General features: G+C 46.4%; 1 protein-coding gene across 1 annotated transcript; it reads left to right on the top strand.

Annotated features, from left to right (window-relative positions):
* Positions 1 to 287: 287 nt before the first annotated feature.
* LOC127311207 (ABC transporter C family member 10) lies at positions 288 to 8419 on the top strand. Its single transcript, XM_051341585.2, has 13 exons — positions 288 to 526; positions 1054 to 1109; positions 1209 to 3247; positions 3640 to 3960; positions 4046 to 4132; positions 4244 to 4843; positions 4953 to 5117; positions 5337 to 5631; positions 6040 to 6254; positions 6355 to 6660; positions 7076 to 7139; positions 7382 to 7621; positions 8030 to 8419. Exons 2-13 carry the CDS (start codon positions 1094 to 1096, stop codon positions 8137 to 8139), a joined length of 4458 nt encoding a protein of 1485 aa, XP_051197545.1. The 5' UTR covers positions 288 to 526; positions 1054 to 1093; the 3' UTR covers positions 8140 to 8419.
* Positions 8420 to 16234: the final 7815 nt, after the last annotated feature.

Here is a 16234-nt window from a genome sequence, read left to right on the forward strand (position 1 = left end):
AATCATCACTCTACTAGTTCTTGCTAGAGCCATGGGGAAAAACGAGCTAACGATGGGCCGCATGCATGCAAGGGATTGCTTTAATCAGTTTGCATGACTGTGTGGGTGCATACACCATCAATGTCAATGCTAATGTTTTTTTTGAGAGTATCACGTGTACCACGCGAATTCACGACCGTGGTCGACCTGCTCACTTGAGGTGGTAAAGCAGCGACGAGGCCTGAGCGGCCCACGTAGGCCGCAGTCAGGGGGTGGCCGCAGTTTCGGGGAGCGGAGGGTAGGACAAGCGATACGGGGCACGGCACGTCCTCACCTCACCGCCGACGATCGGTCACGTGTGCAGCAGCGCACACCGCGTGCTCCACGCCCTGCGCACGCGCTCCTCCTCCCTTGCCGTAATAAGAGCCTCACGTCCCGCTGTCTGCTGCTGCTGCTGCTGCTGCTGGACACTGAAAATCTCCCCGGCGGGGCGGCGGCCACGAACAACCAAGCTCGATACTGCCATCCTCCTTCATCGCTTCACCGGGTAAGCGGGGATGGTCGAGAAATTCGTCTCGGGAAAACGGGATGGTTCGAGAAATTCGTCTTTGGGCGTGGCCTCCCCAAGGGTTTAAATTTGGGGGTGGATGCGGGGCGGGGTTCAGTTTTTCATGTATTCCTCCGTCTCCTCATCGAACGTGCGCGGATTCAACGCGCGCAAGTTATCGCTTTTTGTTTTTGTCCATCTTTTCAGTTCCTCCTTTTCTCCCCCGCCTCTGAAACTTCTCCTCCCGATCGTGGAATGGCGGCCGCAGATACATCACCCGGGTTCACTAGTTTTGCGGCACCGCGATGCGATAACTTTTTGTTCAGATGGATTCTTGCTCCCACTACTGAATCTTCCGCAATTCACTGGAATCTCGATTTCCTAGTGTTGCTCTGTTCTTTGTCCGTTTGTTCATAAATAAAAACGAGGAAGAGAGTATCTGTTCTTTGTCCGTTTGTTCTTCATATGTAGTATATACAAGAATCTCTTCTTTGGCCTGATTAGCTTCTTGTTCATGGCTGCTGCAGGACCCAATAAACAACTGATCCACCCGGCGAGATTGCACACATGGGTTCCCTCACAGGTAGGCCCTTTCCCCAACTGTCTCTTGTTACAGAGCCAAATCATTGGTGCTACCTGACCAACAACTTCCTTGGGCACTACTGAATTATACGTACTTCAGGTTCTCGGATGATGGATTTGTGGTGCGGGGGCCCAATTTGCTCCAGCCAGGATGTCGCCTCATGCGCGTTCAAGGAAACATTCGATTCCTCCACCTGCACGAATCATCTAGTGGTGACCGGCATCGCAGCGCTCTTCGTAGTGGTGCTCGCAATCCAGTTGATTGTCAAAATTTGCAAGAGTGGAGCATCTGCGCGGCAGCTGGTCGCGCTCAGCTCACCGCTGCATCTGTCTGCTGTGGTGTTCAATGGCAGCTTGGGTCTGGTTTACCTTGGGCTGGGGCTGTGGATGCTGGGGAGTAACGTCAGTCAAGATGCTTCTGCTTACCTGCCACATTCGTGGCTTGTAAATTTATCTCAAGGATTGTGTCTGATACTTGCCGCCTGCACTTTCAGCATCAGGCCTAGGTTTGTTGGAGAGCCGTTTGTTCGGTCTTGGTCAGTCTTGCTGACCATCTTCGCAGCTTTCATCTGTTGTTCTTCAGTTGTTAATATTGTTGAACAGAAGACCATCACCATCAAGGCTTGTTTAGATGTTCTGTCCTTACCAGCTGCACTACTCATCCTTCTCTATAGCTTTTGGTGCCCGCATGATGAAGAAGGTTATGCAGGAGTTGGAAATGGTCTATACAAGCCCCTGAATATCGAGATAGACCATGAGGTTGCTGATTCTGAGATTCAGGTTACTCCCTTTGCTAAAGCTGGTTTTTTCAGCGAGATGTCGTTTTGGTGGTTGAATCCTCTAATGAAGATGGGATATGTGAAGCCTCTTGAGGACAAAGACCTTCCACTTTTAGGCGCCAATGATCGAGCACAGAATCAGTACATGATGTTCATGCAGAAGCTGAACAGCGAGAAGCAGTCAGAGTCACTTGCCGCACCATCAATCTTCTGGACGATTGTTTCTTGTCACAAGCGTGCAATCTTGGTCTCAGGATTCTTCGCTTTGCTCAAGGTTCTCACAGTATCTACAGGCCCAGTACTTCTCAAGGCATTCATCAATGTATCTCTTGGGAAAGGTACCTTTAAATATGAAGGGCATGTGCTTGCTGCGGTAATGTTCATCTGCAAATTTTGTGAATCATTGTCGCAGAGACAGTGGTATTTCCGGACACGGAGATTAGGACTGCAGGTGAGGTCATTACTGTCAGCAGCTATTTATAAGAAGCAACAGAAGCTATCAAACGCAGCAAAAATGAAGCACTCTTCTGGAGAAATTATGAACTATGTCACCGTTGATGCCTACCGGATTGGGGAATTTCCATACTGGTTCCATCAAACATGGACAACAAGTGTTCAACTTTGCATTGCTCTAGCAATTCTGTACAACGCGGTTGGTGCTGCGATGGTTTCATCATTGATTGTGATCGTTATCACCGTACTCTGCAATGCCCCCCTTGCCAAACTGCAACACAAATTTCAGAGTAAACTTATGGAAGCACAAGATGTGAGATTAAAGGCCATGTCCGAGTCATTAGTTCATATGAAAGTTTTGAAACTTTACGCATGGGAGGGTCATTTCAAGAAGGTCATCGAAGGGTTGAGGGAGGTTGAGTACAAGTGGTTGTCAGCATTCCAGCTTAGGAGGGCATACAACAGTTTCCTGTTCTGGTCATCACCTGTTTTGGTTTCGGCGGCAACATTTCTAACATGTTATCTTCTCAAAATCCCACTTGATGCTAGCAATGTATTCACCTTTGTGGCAACTTTACGCCTGGTGCAAGACCCAATAAGGTCAATACCAGATGTTATTGGTGTTGTGATACAAGCTAAGGTTGCTTTCACTCGGATATCAAAGTTTCTTGATGCACCTGAGCTGAATGGGCAAGTTAGAAAGAAATACTATGTTGGTATTGATTATCCCATAACGATGAATTCGTGCAGTTTTTCGTGGGATGAAAATCCATCAAAAGCAACTCTAAAGAATATAAATTTGGTTGTCAAAGGTGGAGAAAAGGTTGCAATCTGTGGAGAGGTAGGATCAGGAAAGTCGACACTTTTGGCTGCTGTACTCGGAGAAGTACCAAAAACAGATGGCACGGTATGTTTTTATTCGTTTGTCTTTATAATGAAAAGGGAAATCCCATTGCTGTTAATTAAGTTATGAACTATGATGTTCTATTTTTATTTTCATTAATTTCCAGTTTTATATGTTGCAAATTTTATAATCTTAGTAAACCTTACCACGACATTGCAAGTTCAAATGTGGTATATCCTATATTTACGGCCTAATAGTTGGGAAACACATTATTGCAATGTGAAACAGTTTAGGGCTATTTCTCAAAACACAGCCTGTTGACGCCTGCACCATGTTCGGTGTTCTAAAGTTGTTGTGAAATTTTTTGCTTGACCATTGAAACCATTATAAAGTATGCTAATATTTTTTTTTTTCACGAGAACTTCATGTCAATCATATTTGCATAAACATTTCAGATTCAAGTTTCTGGGAAAATGGCGTATATTTCTCAGAATGCATGGATCCAGACAGGAACTGTGCAAGACAATATTCTCTTTGGATCTCCGATGGACACACAAAGATACGAAGATACACTCGCGAGGTGCTCATTGGTGAAGGACCTTGAACTTTTGCCATATGGAGATTTTACTCAAATTGGGGAGAGAGGAGTAAATCTTAGTGGTGGCCAGAAGCAGCGCGTCCAGCTTGCTCGTGCACTATACCAAAATGCAGATATATATCTTCTTGATGACCCTTTCAGTGCTGTTGATGCTCATACAGCAACAAGTCTCTTCAATGTAAGGACCATATCGGCAGATGCAGATGCAGATTGTATACTATCTTATTATAAACTATTGTATGACACTCTTAGTTATGTGACAGGAATATGTCATGAGTGCTCTGTCAGACAAGACTGTTCTTTTGGTGACCCACCAAGTGGATTTTCTACCCGTATTTGACTCCATTTTGGTATATCTCTCCACTTCGATAAATTCACCATATGATGATACGATGATTGTGCCTTTATAATTTATATTTATCTGTTGATGCTATCTAAAACTAGTGATGATTTTTTTGCAGTTAATGTCAGATGGAGAGGTTATTCGGTCTGCACCTTATCAAGATCTCTTGGAAAATTGTGAAGAATTTAAGGAACTTGTAAATGCCCATAAAGATACAGTTGGTGTTTCAGACCTTAACAAAAATATCCCCCTTCAAAGAACTAAGGAAATATCAGCAAATGAAACTGATGGTATTCATGGAGGCAGATACATAGAGTCTGTAAAGCAATCACCAGTAGATCAACTGATCAAGAAAGAGGAAAGAGAGACAGGGGATGCAGGTTCTAAGCCTTATATGCTTTACCTACGCCAGAACAAAGGCTTTCTGTATGCTTCCATTTGTGTTATTTCCCACATAATTTTCATAGCTGGGCAAATATCACAGAATTCATGGATGGCTGCTAATGTCCAAAACCCTCACGTTAGCACGCTGAAGTTAATTTCGGTGTACATTATTATTGGACTTTGCACAATGCTCTTCTTGCTATCAAGATCTTTATCAGTCGTTGTTCTTGGGATCGAGACATCAAGATCATTGTTTTCCCAGCTACTCAATTCTTTGTTCCGTGCACCAATGTCCTTTTTTGATTCTACTCCGTTAGGAAGGGTTCTTAGCCGGGTAATAATCCTTAAACCAATGACATATATGATGAAATCCAGATCTGTTCTCCAAACGGGGATTTTCTCATGATGGTTTAACTCACTGTTCTTTTTCCCTTATAATGCAGGTCTCTGCAGATTTGAGTATCGTTGACCTTGATGTTCCATTTGCCTTCATGTTCAGCCTAAGTGCCAGCTTAAATGCATATAGCAATCTAGGGGTATTGGCTGTTGTTACGTGGCAAGTTCTGTTTGTATCCGTGCCTATGATAGTTTTGGCAATTAGGTTGCAGGTAATTGGCTAGGCCCCAGTTCTTGGGCTATGTTAGCAATTAGGTTGAAGTATCTTTATGGCTAAGTCATTTTATTTCTTTTTTGCTAAGCCCATTTCTTGGGCTATTTCATTCAGAAACTGATGTGTTCTTCTTCTAATTTTGTCCAAAAGGGGTGAATTACCCTTCTGTTCTGCATTCCAAGTTTTCATTAACTGAAACTGTTGTTGGGTCATGCAGAGGTACTATCTAGCCTCGGCTAAGGAATTGATGCGGATCAATGGCACTACCAAGTCTGCTCTAGCAAATCACTTGGGTGAATCTATTTCAGGGGCTATTACAATAAGGGCCTTCGAGGAAGAAGATCGTTTCTTTGTTAAAAATTTGGATCTTGTTGACAAGAATGCAAGTCCATATTTCTACAATTTTGCAGCGACTGAATGGTTGATTCAACGCCTGGAAATAATGAGTGCTGCAGTTCTTTCTTTTTCTGCCTTTGTCATGGCTGTTCTTCCTCAAGGAACTTTTAGCCCTGGTAAGCAGTTGCATTGCCACCATGTTGCTTCAAATATTGGGCACAGTCGCTAGCTCGTTCTGTGGCCATTGCTACTTCGATCAGAGAAGCGATAAATGTTAGTTGTGATGCCATGAAAATATTTCTACCTTTTCATAGCCTCCTGATACTGATTTATGAAAAGCTTTTGTTCTGAAAACGTACTTGATAGTTGATACCCCCTCCTTATCATAGCTTGTAAACTGTAGCCTCCTGACACTGAGGTAGCATTGCTGTGTGTTTTAGGAAAATAATATTTTACGCGCTTTTGCCAGCAGTTTTAGTCCTGTCAATGCACCAATTAAATATAAGTATCTGATAGTTATTCATTGTATGAATAATTTAATATTGCAGCTAGGAAAATAATATTTTTCTTTCATAATTGCACAGGTTTTGTGGGAATGGCATTGTCCTATGGTCTTTCCCTAAATATGTCATTTGTTTTCTCTATTCAAAACCAATGCAACCTTGCAAATCAAATAATCTCGGTGGAACGGGTGAACCAGTACATGGACATACAAAGTGAAGCAGCAGAAGTTGTTATAGAAAATCGACCGGCACCAGATTGGCCCCAAGATGGCAATGTGGAGCTTATAGATTTGAAGGTAAATCTAATATAAAATTATAAATATCTGCGTGTAATACCATAAAAGCCAAAATCCCATTAGCAGTTCTAACAAATTTGTGTGATTGATTTTCACTCAGATTAGATATCGGAAAGATACCCCCCTCGTACTACATGGAATCACTTGCAGGTTTGAAGGTGGAGATAAGATCGGTATAGTTGGCCGAACAGGAAGTGGCAAGACAACATTAATCGGTGCATTGTTTCGTCTTGTTGAACCTGCTGAAGGGAGAATTATTATAGACTCTGTGGACATCAGCACGATAGGCTTACATGACCTACGTTCGCGTTTGGGTATCATTCCACAAGATCCAACACTTTTTCAGGGTACAGTAAGATACAATCTAGACCCCCTTGGGCAATTCTCGGATCAACAAATATGGGAGGTAAATGCACACAATTGTCTTTGCTGATTTTTTCCCATCTTACCCAATGATGAGATACTATTACCATGAAAGTCACTTCACTAAAAAAACATAATGGAGTCCTCTGTAGTACCATGGCAACTCAGCTCGGTTACTGTGATAATATACCTGTAAAATTCAGAAAGTTCAGCACATTTTGAAAAAGGTGGTGAATAATTTGAATTGGGTAATCCGAAATGACAAATAGCCTATCTTACTAAAAAATCTAGATCACTGATAGAAGAAACAGGCTCGCAAACTTGAATCCGGATGGCAGGAGTGTACACCACGCCTCCCGCCGACTGAGCTAGGCTCCGACTCCCTTTTTCATTTAATATCACGCAGACAGTTTAATATAATCACTGAGGTAGTTACTCTATTTGTTATTGTGTTGCAGGTTCTTGGTAAATGTCAACTTCTGGAAGCTGTCCAGGAGAAGGAACAGGGGTTGGACTCGCATGGTAGGACACTTCATTTCATCTATAATTTGGCATCTGGAGTTTATCGTTTGAATCTTATAAATTGCGCAAACAGAAAAACTCTGCTCCAGTCATTTCAGAAATTCAAAATAGGTGTGAAGTACATGTGCCATTAGACATGACAAACTGTTAATAGTCCTAGATGTATTACATATACCCTTTTGCTCTCATGATGTTTGGAACTACCCCATTCGTAGTATTAATGAAAGATCTTTTCATGATAGTTGTGGAAGATGGGTCGAACTGGAGCATGGGCCAAAGACAGCTCTTCTGTCTGGGACGCGCACTTTTGAGAAGGTGCCGTATCTTAGTTCTTGATGAAGCCACAGCCTCTATAGACAATGCAACAGATGCTGTCCTTCAGAAGACAATCCGGACAGAATTCAAGTATTGCACAGTTATTACAGTTGCCCACCGTATACCAACAGTAATGGACTGCGATATGGTACTTGCAATGAGCGATGGTATGTCTCTCATCAACATATATTTTCCATTTTTTCTCAAATACGTGCCAAAATGTTTTCGTTTTGTCGGTTTACAAAGATAAACCTGCAGAATCAAAAGAACTAATAGGCATAAGCTAGGAAAAACCTAAAGGCTAACAGCAACAAAAGAAGAAAGCATAGCTACAGTTAGTATGGAATATGAATTAGTATTACACTTGAAACTAAATAGATTGTGAACCTTTCTTCTTATAGATGTTTCACCATTTTTCCATGGATTTCTGAACATCCCTTTTTCCATACCGTGAACACCAAATCTGCGTTATTCTAACATTAACACGACCGTTTCCTATTTTCCAATCAAAACTTTTATCTGCAAAATACCTGGCAAATATATTGCCCATGGTAATGAGCTGTATACACTTCCAGGGAAAGCAGTGGAGTATGACAAGCCTACGAAGCTTATGGAAACTGAAGGATCTCTGTTCCGCGATCTGGTCAAGGAGTATTGGTCGTACACATCGAACACAAATATTTAGAAGCGTGTTCTGTTTATGCGATTTCACTTGCAACATATTTTCAAGAGAGATGCTTGCGTCGGAGTAGAAGATTCACGGCATAGCCAGAGGAATTCACTAATTGGAATATGAAGGAAAGAAAATCTCGACTGCCAGTTATTATGTGTAAATACCTTGTGTGATTGTTGAGCTGTAACATTTGTGAGCAACCTTGGATAAATTAATAAAAGGCCATATACATCGGTCCATGCAGAGGCCAGCCGGGGCTTTCCCCATTTAGAAAAAAATTTCTCTGTAAACACCTCTGCTCTCTGCTGCTACCTGAAATTCTGTTCAGCCGAGAGTGGATCGTCACTTCCCTTCATAATTGCTGGAGCTGAACAGGAGTAAACCCAACCCCTGAAGATTTTCATTGCTCTAGCAATTTTGCAGTATCTGTTCGGGATGTTTTCTCATCCTGGTACCGCTAATGATTAGATTATTTTTCGGGTTTCGACCGCGTGAGGTATCGGCCAGACCGGACTAACCGCCCTCTCACCATTTGGGTATTTGTGGCGGGTGATGTTGTACACCGACCTGATTGGTAGATACCCGGTTGCCGCACACACCTTGGTAGGTGTTGGGTGACCCAACGTTTTCTTTATTGCCTATTTCGAATTTTCGTTTTTTTCTACTGTTTTGTTTCTGTTTTTTGTGTGTGTTTTAAATTTGAATATTTTTTAAAACTGAATTTTTAAAAATTTGAACATTTTTTGAGTATAAACATATTTTAAATTTGAACGGGTTTTAAATTTGAACAAAAAATAGCATTTTTCAAAATTTGAAATGTTTCCAAATATGACTTTTTTTAAAGTATAAAAAATAAAAAATTATTTAAAAAAAACCCACGAAACGCGGTTTAACTGGGCAAGAAAAAGAATACGTGCTATATGGTACGACCTGGGACAAATCATATATGTCGACCAGGTTGGCGGTTACCGCGAGCTGCATATACCCATGCACGCGGTATGGGCCCGCCTGGTCGGCCCAGTTCGTGTTTATTTGTTATTTGTTTTGTGTTTTATTTTTTTTGCTTTTTTTCGTTCTTAAGATTTTTTGTAAATTTAAATATATTTTAAATGTAAAATGTTCGAATTTTAAAATGTTCTATCTCAAAAAATCTAGAAAAAACAAATTCGTAAATTGTTCAATTATGATTTTTTTTTCAAATTTTAAAATTGTTCAAGTATAAAAATAGTTCAAATTTTAAAAATGTTTAAATTGTTTAAATTTAAAAAATGTTCATATATAAAAATAATAAATTTATTATTTTTCAATTTGTGTACAATATAATATTTTTAAATATGTTCATATTAAAGAATATTCAAATTTTGAGTTTTTAATTAAAAACCGTAGAAAGAAAAGAAGCGAAAAAAAGTTAAACGCACTACCTGATGTTGGGCCCCGCAGCCATGGGGTGTGCGGCGTCCTGCTGCCGACCTGGTCGGTGTATAGGGAATGGATCACCATTTGTGGCCGTCCCATCGCGTTTCTTTGCTGTTCCTGGCCGTCCCAGCGTGGTCAATTTGGGCCCCGAAAAGAAAACGATGAAGCCCATTGAAGTAAGGTGGACCTAAACCGCTTCGGAAAGCACACCGGCGTCCGAGCGCACGACGCTCGACGTGAATGCGATGCGGTGGAGGAGGAAGATCCAGGCGATGGGCGACGACGCCTCTTCCCCGTCCTCGACCTGGATCGAGTGGAGCCAGCTGTGGCTTACCTGCAGGTACGGCATAGCTCCTTTGGCATGTGATTCAGTAGTTAATTGATGCGAGCTTCAGGCGTGCGGACACAAGCTAGCTCCTCCCTCCGATCAGATGTGCGCCTCCGTCACGAAAGTAAAGCCAAGGCTCCACCCCCACCTCACAAACCACCTCCGTCTCTTTCCGTTTCTCCCCTTTTGTATAATTCTTATCATCTCATCCCAATTTTGAATATTATGTTTGTCGCTGGTGCCACCGTTCTCCCCTCCCCCGGCCGCGGCCGGAATGGCACCGGATCTCATCCCCGCATGCCCGCCGGAGTTTTCCGCAGGTGATTCGCCGCCCGATTCGACCCTTGTGACACCGCCCGATGCTGCGGAAGCGGTTGGGAAATACTGGTGCGGTGCGGCTGGAAGTAGCGACCACCAAGGCCACCGGCAAGTCCTCAACCGTGGGCAAGCCCCTTGCGCCGGTGTTGACCGGCCTGCGGTCGCGGAAGCCGACGGCGGCGATGCAAGCATGAAAGATCGAGATGTCGCGTAGAGGGGGGGTGAATAGGCAATTAAAATCTCTTACGGATTTGTCTTGTAAGAATGCGGAATTAAACTAACGTTTAGATTACAAGCACAAACCCTAAATATGCTAAGCTCAACTAAGTGTAACAAGAACAACAAGAGCTAAGCAAGATAGGCACAAGATATATGTAGCACTAAGTGATAGCAAGATATATGTACTTCAAGCACGATGACTATCACAAGGAAAGAGAGCTCGGGTATAGAAATAACCGAGGCACACGGAGACGAGGATGTATTCTCGTGTTTTCTTCCTTTGCAAGAATGTATGTCACGTTTGGAGGAGTGGAGGTCCCACGAAGGATTCCCCAACGCCACGAAGGCTCACCATATTCTCCGAGCCACACCCACGCAGGATAATGACCCTTTCCTTATGGTTAGCTTTTCCTCCACTCCGGAGATGGCAAGCTCCACAACCACTTCACAAGCTCCACGAAGGAGAAGCCCGGGCCCATTCACAATCTTCCACGAAGACATCAGCGGGACAACAACCAAGCCAACTAGGAGGTCTCCCTCCAAGAGTAACAAGCTCACGGTCTCTCACTCGAACTAATCGTGGTGGAGAGCTCAACACTATGCAATGATGCAAAACAAGAACACTAGAGGTGTTCAAATCCTTCACACTCAAATCCCACCCAAGCAACAAATGCTTGGATGAGATTAGAGAGGAAGAACAATGGAGGAAATCAACAAATGACTCCAAGATCTAGATCTCAAGAGTTCCCCTCACTTAGAGGAGAAATGGATTGGTGGAGGTTGTAGATCTAGATCTCCTCTCTTAGATCCCTCAAGAATGAGCAAGAATCATGGGAGGGAAGGGAGAGGAAGCAAGCTCAAGAGGTTCAACAATGATGGTCAAAAACGTGCTCAAAAACCCTAGAAAACTGTTGGGGAAGAAGCCCCTTTTATAGCCAAACGAAATATGACCGTTTGGGGTAGATCTGAGAGTTTTTCGTGCATCCTGGTCAGCAACCTGGTCAACCGGGCCAGGGACCGGGACGCCTGACATGAGAGCTGGTCGACCGGGCCAGGGACCGGGCCACCTGGCGTGAGAGCTGGTCGGCGGGCCGAGCACGGGGGACGCTGGCGTGAGAGCCAGTCCGGCCAAGACCTGAGCCAGGACCGCTTTGGTACAAACCGGACCTGAGGCCGGGACGTGACCGGGGCGGATCGGGGCCATCCGGTGGGACGGCCGGTCACGCCGGGCAAGGCACCGGGCCAATCATGAAAACATGTTTTACAAAAACCATGATAACTTTTGCGTCCGGACTCCGATTTCGATGATCTTGTGTTATCACCAGATTTTGGCCAAATCAGGAGGTGGGCCGTAAGGGAGATGGGCTTGGAAGATTACACGTGGAAGATCTCTGAAGCGGCCTCGCACGAGGAGTTTGGGCTGGATTGCCCGTGTATCTTTAATTATGGTAGATTGTATCTTAGATTAAAAGTTAGAGTTTGTATCGTGCACGGTGGGGATTATTCCCACGTTAGAAAGTCCCCTGGACTATAAATATGTATCTAGGGTTTATGGAATAAACAACAACCAACGTTCAACCAAACAAATCAATCTCGGTGCATCGCCAACTCCTTCGTCTCGAGGGTTTCTACCGGTAAGCGACATGCTGCCTAGATCGCATCTTGCGATCTAGGCAGCACAAGCTCCACGTTGTTCATGCGTTGCTCGTACTGAAGCCTTGTTGATGGCAAGCAACGTAGTTATCATAGATGTGTTAGGGTTAGCATAGTTCTTCGCGTAACATGCTATCGTAGTGCAACCCTTGCATGTCTAGCCGCCCTCACACCTATCTTAGGTGTGGGGGCGGCACCTCGCTTGATCATTATTTAGTAGATCTGATCCGTTACGATTGATCCTTGTTCTACAAGGATTAGTTTAATATCTGCAATAGTTAGGCCTTACAAAGGGGGGGAGGATCCAGCGGCACGTAGGGTGTCGTTCGCTAGTCCTAAACAGGATGTTCCGGGGATCAACTTCGTGTTGGTTTTTAGGCCTTGTTTAGGATCGGCTTACGATCACCGTGCGTGGCCGCGAGGCCCAACCTGGAGTAGGATGATCCGATTGTGCGGTGAAAACCCTAAATCGTCGTAGATCTAATTAGCTTTATCTTGATCAAGCAGGACCACCATATATTCGTGCACCCCGTACGAATCATGGGTGGATCGGCTCCTTGAGCCGATTCACAGGATAACCCGAGAGCCGATCGAGGCTCGTATTTAATGTTTACGTGTATGCCATGCAGGAAACTAAGCGAGGCATCTCCATCACCTTCCTGACCAGGTATAGGTCAGGTGGCACGCCCTTGCAATCAGCATCGGACGTGTGACCAGAAGGCTTTGCGGGCCGTCGCTCGGAGGGACCTCAGCCAGCCGCAGCTCTAGGTTGTTCCCGGCTCTACGGTGTTGCCCGTCGCTGCCCGCCGGTGGGTTTCTGACGACAACACATTCTGGCACGCCCGGTGGGACAAGCTTCTACATCAACCACATCGCCATCTACATCTGGGATGGCGGACGGCACGCCGATCACCTACGAGGAGCTGCCCGACGAGCTCAAGAAGAGGTATGACGAGATCAAAGTCACCCTCGAAGCCGACCTCATCGGCTCTTTTCAGAGAACCCGTTCACATGGCATCAGATGGAAGGGGTTCTCACCGCAAGGTGCACTCGATGGGATAGACCTCTCTGCCCCGTCGGAGGAACGCACCAGGTCCCTGCGGCAGGAGATCAACTACTTGGTGGCTCATTCGCTACACCGTCACTCTGAGAACCTGGTCAACACGTTGGAGCGTGTCGCTCTTCGCGTGATCCAGGAGATCATGAGGCACCAGTACTCGCCGTCAGGACCAGCTCTCGGGACACATCAAGGGGAGTTGCCACTCCAGTCCCGTCCACCGCTGCCATTTGCGTTGGCAGCACCAGAAGTGCCGGCTACACCGGCATTCGTCGTCTACAAGATCGGTGGTGACCCTAGTGACTACCAGTTCTTGCCCGAGGCGCCTAAGGAGATCCCTCACGGGTACACGTGCACGTATGTGCCAGGCATCGTGGCAACCGGGCACTCACAAACCAGGCCACAACATCGGGGACTTCGGGAAAACGGGGAGGGACGTCGGCGACGCAGCTTGAGAAGCGGGACGTGGCTAACTAAGTACGCCACCCCGACGAACCTCCGAGCTCGGCTCCTGCAGGTTGGCTCAGAGCTGGAAAAGCAAACATGGCTGGCTAAGTACGCCACCCGGCGAATCTTCGAGTTCAACTCCTGCGGCCCGGCCACGGCGGATCAGATCGGTACCATGCGAGAGACCAGTTCGGCTTGGTGCCGTACTGGAGGGCAATCGGCTAGTCCAAGCCGTACCCAGACGCCTACGAGATGATCCCGCTGCCACCTAAATATCGGCTCCCTGATTTCTCCAAATTCAGTGGATCAGATGGTTCCAGCTCCATCGAGCACGTCGGCCGATATTTGGCGCAACTAGGACTGGCTTCAGTGTCGGATCAACTACGCGTGAGGCTCTTCTCATAGTCCCTCACGGGATCGGCTTTCGGATGGTACACCTCTTTACCACCAGACTCCATCCGGACTTGGAAGCAGTTGGAAGAAGCGATTCCATATGCGGTACCATTCGAAGGCTTCCGAGTCTGGGCATTGCCGATCTAGCGCAACTACGTCGAAGCGCGGAGAAACCGTGACGAGAATCACATCCAGCGCTTCGGGAATCTTAGGAACCGATGTTATTCGGTTCGTATAACTGAAAAGGAAGCGATCGAGTTGGCGTAGCGGGCCTTGCAACACCGCTCAAGGACATGGCCTCCCAAGCGTACTACCCCTCAGCAGCGCACATGGTTCGAAGCTGTCGGCATATGAACGGCGCCACCCGGACCTGTACCAAGACAAGTTCAAGCGTGCAGTAGTCCTGGTCGATGCGAGAGGAAGACGAAGTTCCTGCGGGAGACCAAGAGGTAGCAGTGGCTGAATGGACTCGGGGAGAACCCCCGTGTCCTGCAAATGGGTAAAGCCACCAAGCCCACCCAGGGGATTTGATTTTGACGTGACCAAGACTGAGCAAATCTTCGACCTCCTGCTCAAGGAGAAACAGTTGACGATTCCTGAAGGTCTCAAATTCCCCACGGTGCAAGAGCTGAACGGAAAGCCATACTGCAAATGGCACAACTCGCTCTCCCATGCCACCAACGACTGCAGGGTATGGCGTCAGCACATCCAAGCGGCGATAGAAAAAGGGCGTCTAATTTTCAACCAGTACGCCATGAAGGTCGACACCCAGCCCTTTCCCGCCGTTAACATGGTGGAGTGCACTTACCCTGAAGGTTGCCAGCCAGGATCCTCGTTCAGCATCAACATGGTAGGACCTGGGAACCACTCTGGAAAAGATGGAGACGAGGGCAGCTGCTCTCGTAGCAAGGACACGGAGGAGGCCGCTCCACGCGATCGGCTCCATCATGATGGCAAGCGCTACGTCACAGAGGGAGAAGTGAAGAACATAAGATATCAGCGACCCCTCTCTGATCACCTCCTCAACAAATATGTGAGTCAGTATGACCAACGACGACGGTCCAGCTATGATGATGAAGGAGATCGTCTGGCTAGAGAAGCCAGAAGATATCGTCGGCATGATCGCGATGAGGAGGGACACGAGCGCCGTGCCATAGAAAAATCAAGGGATGACAGCGACAGACACTGGGACTGCCCCTTCTTCAGGCACTGCTGGGATTCAGGAATGAGCCGATTGCCCACAATCGGCAATTGCCCAGAATGCAACCAGAAGAAGAAGGAGGCAGCCAACGTGTCTGTGTTCAGGCGCTTAGGGCCTCTCCCGCCACAAAGCAAACGTGCTGAGTCCCCTCGGTGGGCGGATCTCGAGGATTCAGAAGACGAGGGACAAGAAGAAGAAGAAGACAGGTACCACCGTCCAAGGTGGTGCCCTGATGGACTCAGCCGTTCACAAAAGCGCAGGGTTCAGCGATTGCGCGGCCTGGAGGAAGCCGAAAGGTTATACTTGCATACGTTAAGGAAGGCACGACCTGATCTGGCTGCGAAAGTTCAGCGAACCCTGGATGAAGAGGGTCGTCCACGGAAAATGGAGTGGCGCCCCAAGCAAAGGAAAGCCGATGATGAAACATCGGCTGGCACAAACATGGTGTTCATCCTCCCTTCGGAGTTCAGTGCTCCAGGATTAGACGAGGCACCTGTTGCACAACTTGACTGCGGCCCGAGGCCGGTTATCTTTGAGAAGCCACGAGAAAGAAGCTACAGACATCTGAAGGCCTTGTATTTGCGAGGTTATATCGATGGGAGGCCTGTAAATAAGATGCTGGTGGACACCGGAGCGGCAGTCAACATCATGCCGTACTCTATGCTACGTCGGCTGGGACGCTCTAGCTCAGATCTAATCAAGACCAACGTGACATTGAGCGATTTCAACGGCCAAGCGTCTGACGCACAAGGTGTTCTGAACGTGGATCTGACCGTAGGAAGGAAAACTATCCCTACAACGTTCTTCATCGTCGATAGCACGAGCACTTATGCTGTTCTGCTAGGAAGAGATTGGATCCACGCTAACTGCTGCATTCCCTCCACGATGCACCAATGCATAATACAGTGGGATGGAGATGAGGTAGAAGTCGTCCAGGCCGATGATTCAGCCGAAATTTCAACGGCTGGCATGAACGCATGGGAAGCAGCAGGCCAAGAACCCCTCTCAGGTATCAATTTGGACGACTGCGAACGCATCGACGTGACGAAGGGAAGGGTTAAGCTGGTTTTATCCA

The sequence above is a fragment of the Lolium perenne genome, chromosome 7, assembly GCF_019359855.2.
Source record: "Lolium perenne isolate Kyuss_39 chromosome 7, Kyuss_2.0, whole genome shotgun sequence".
NCBI lineage: Eukaryota > Viridiplantae > Streptophyta > Magnoliopsida > Poales > Poaceae > Lolium > Lolium perenne.

Excerpts from the sequence above, each read along its gene's own strand:
- LOC127311207 (XM_051341585.2), top strand. Across the intron at positions 4,133-4,243 it reads CCGTATTTGACTCCATTTTG|TTAATGTCAGATGGAGAGGT; the intron begins GTATATCTCTCC and ends ATTTTTTTGCAG. Across the intron at positions 4,844-4,952 it reads TAGGAAGGGTTCTTAGCCGG|GTCTCTGCAGATTTGAGTAT; the intron begins GTAATAATCCTT and ends CTTATAATGCAG.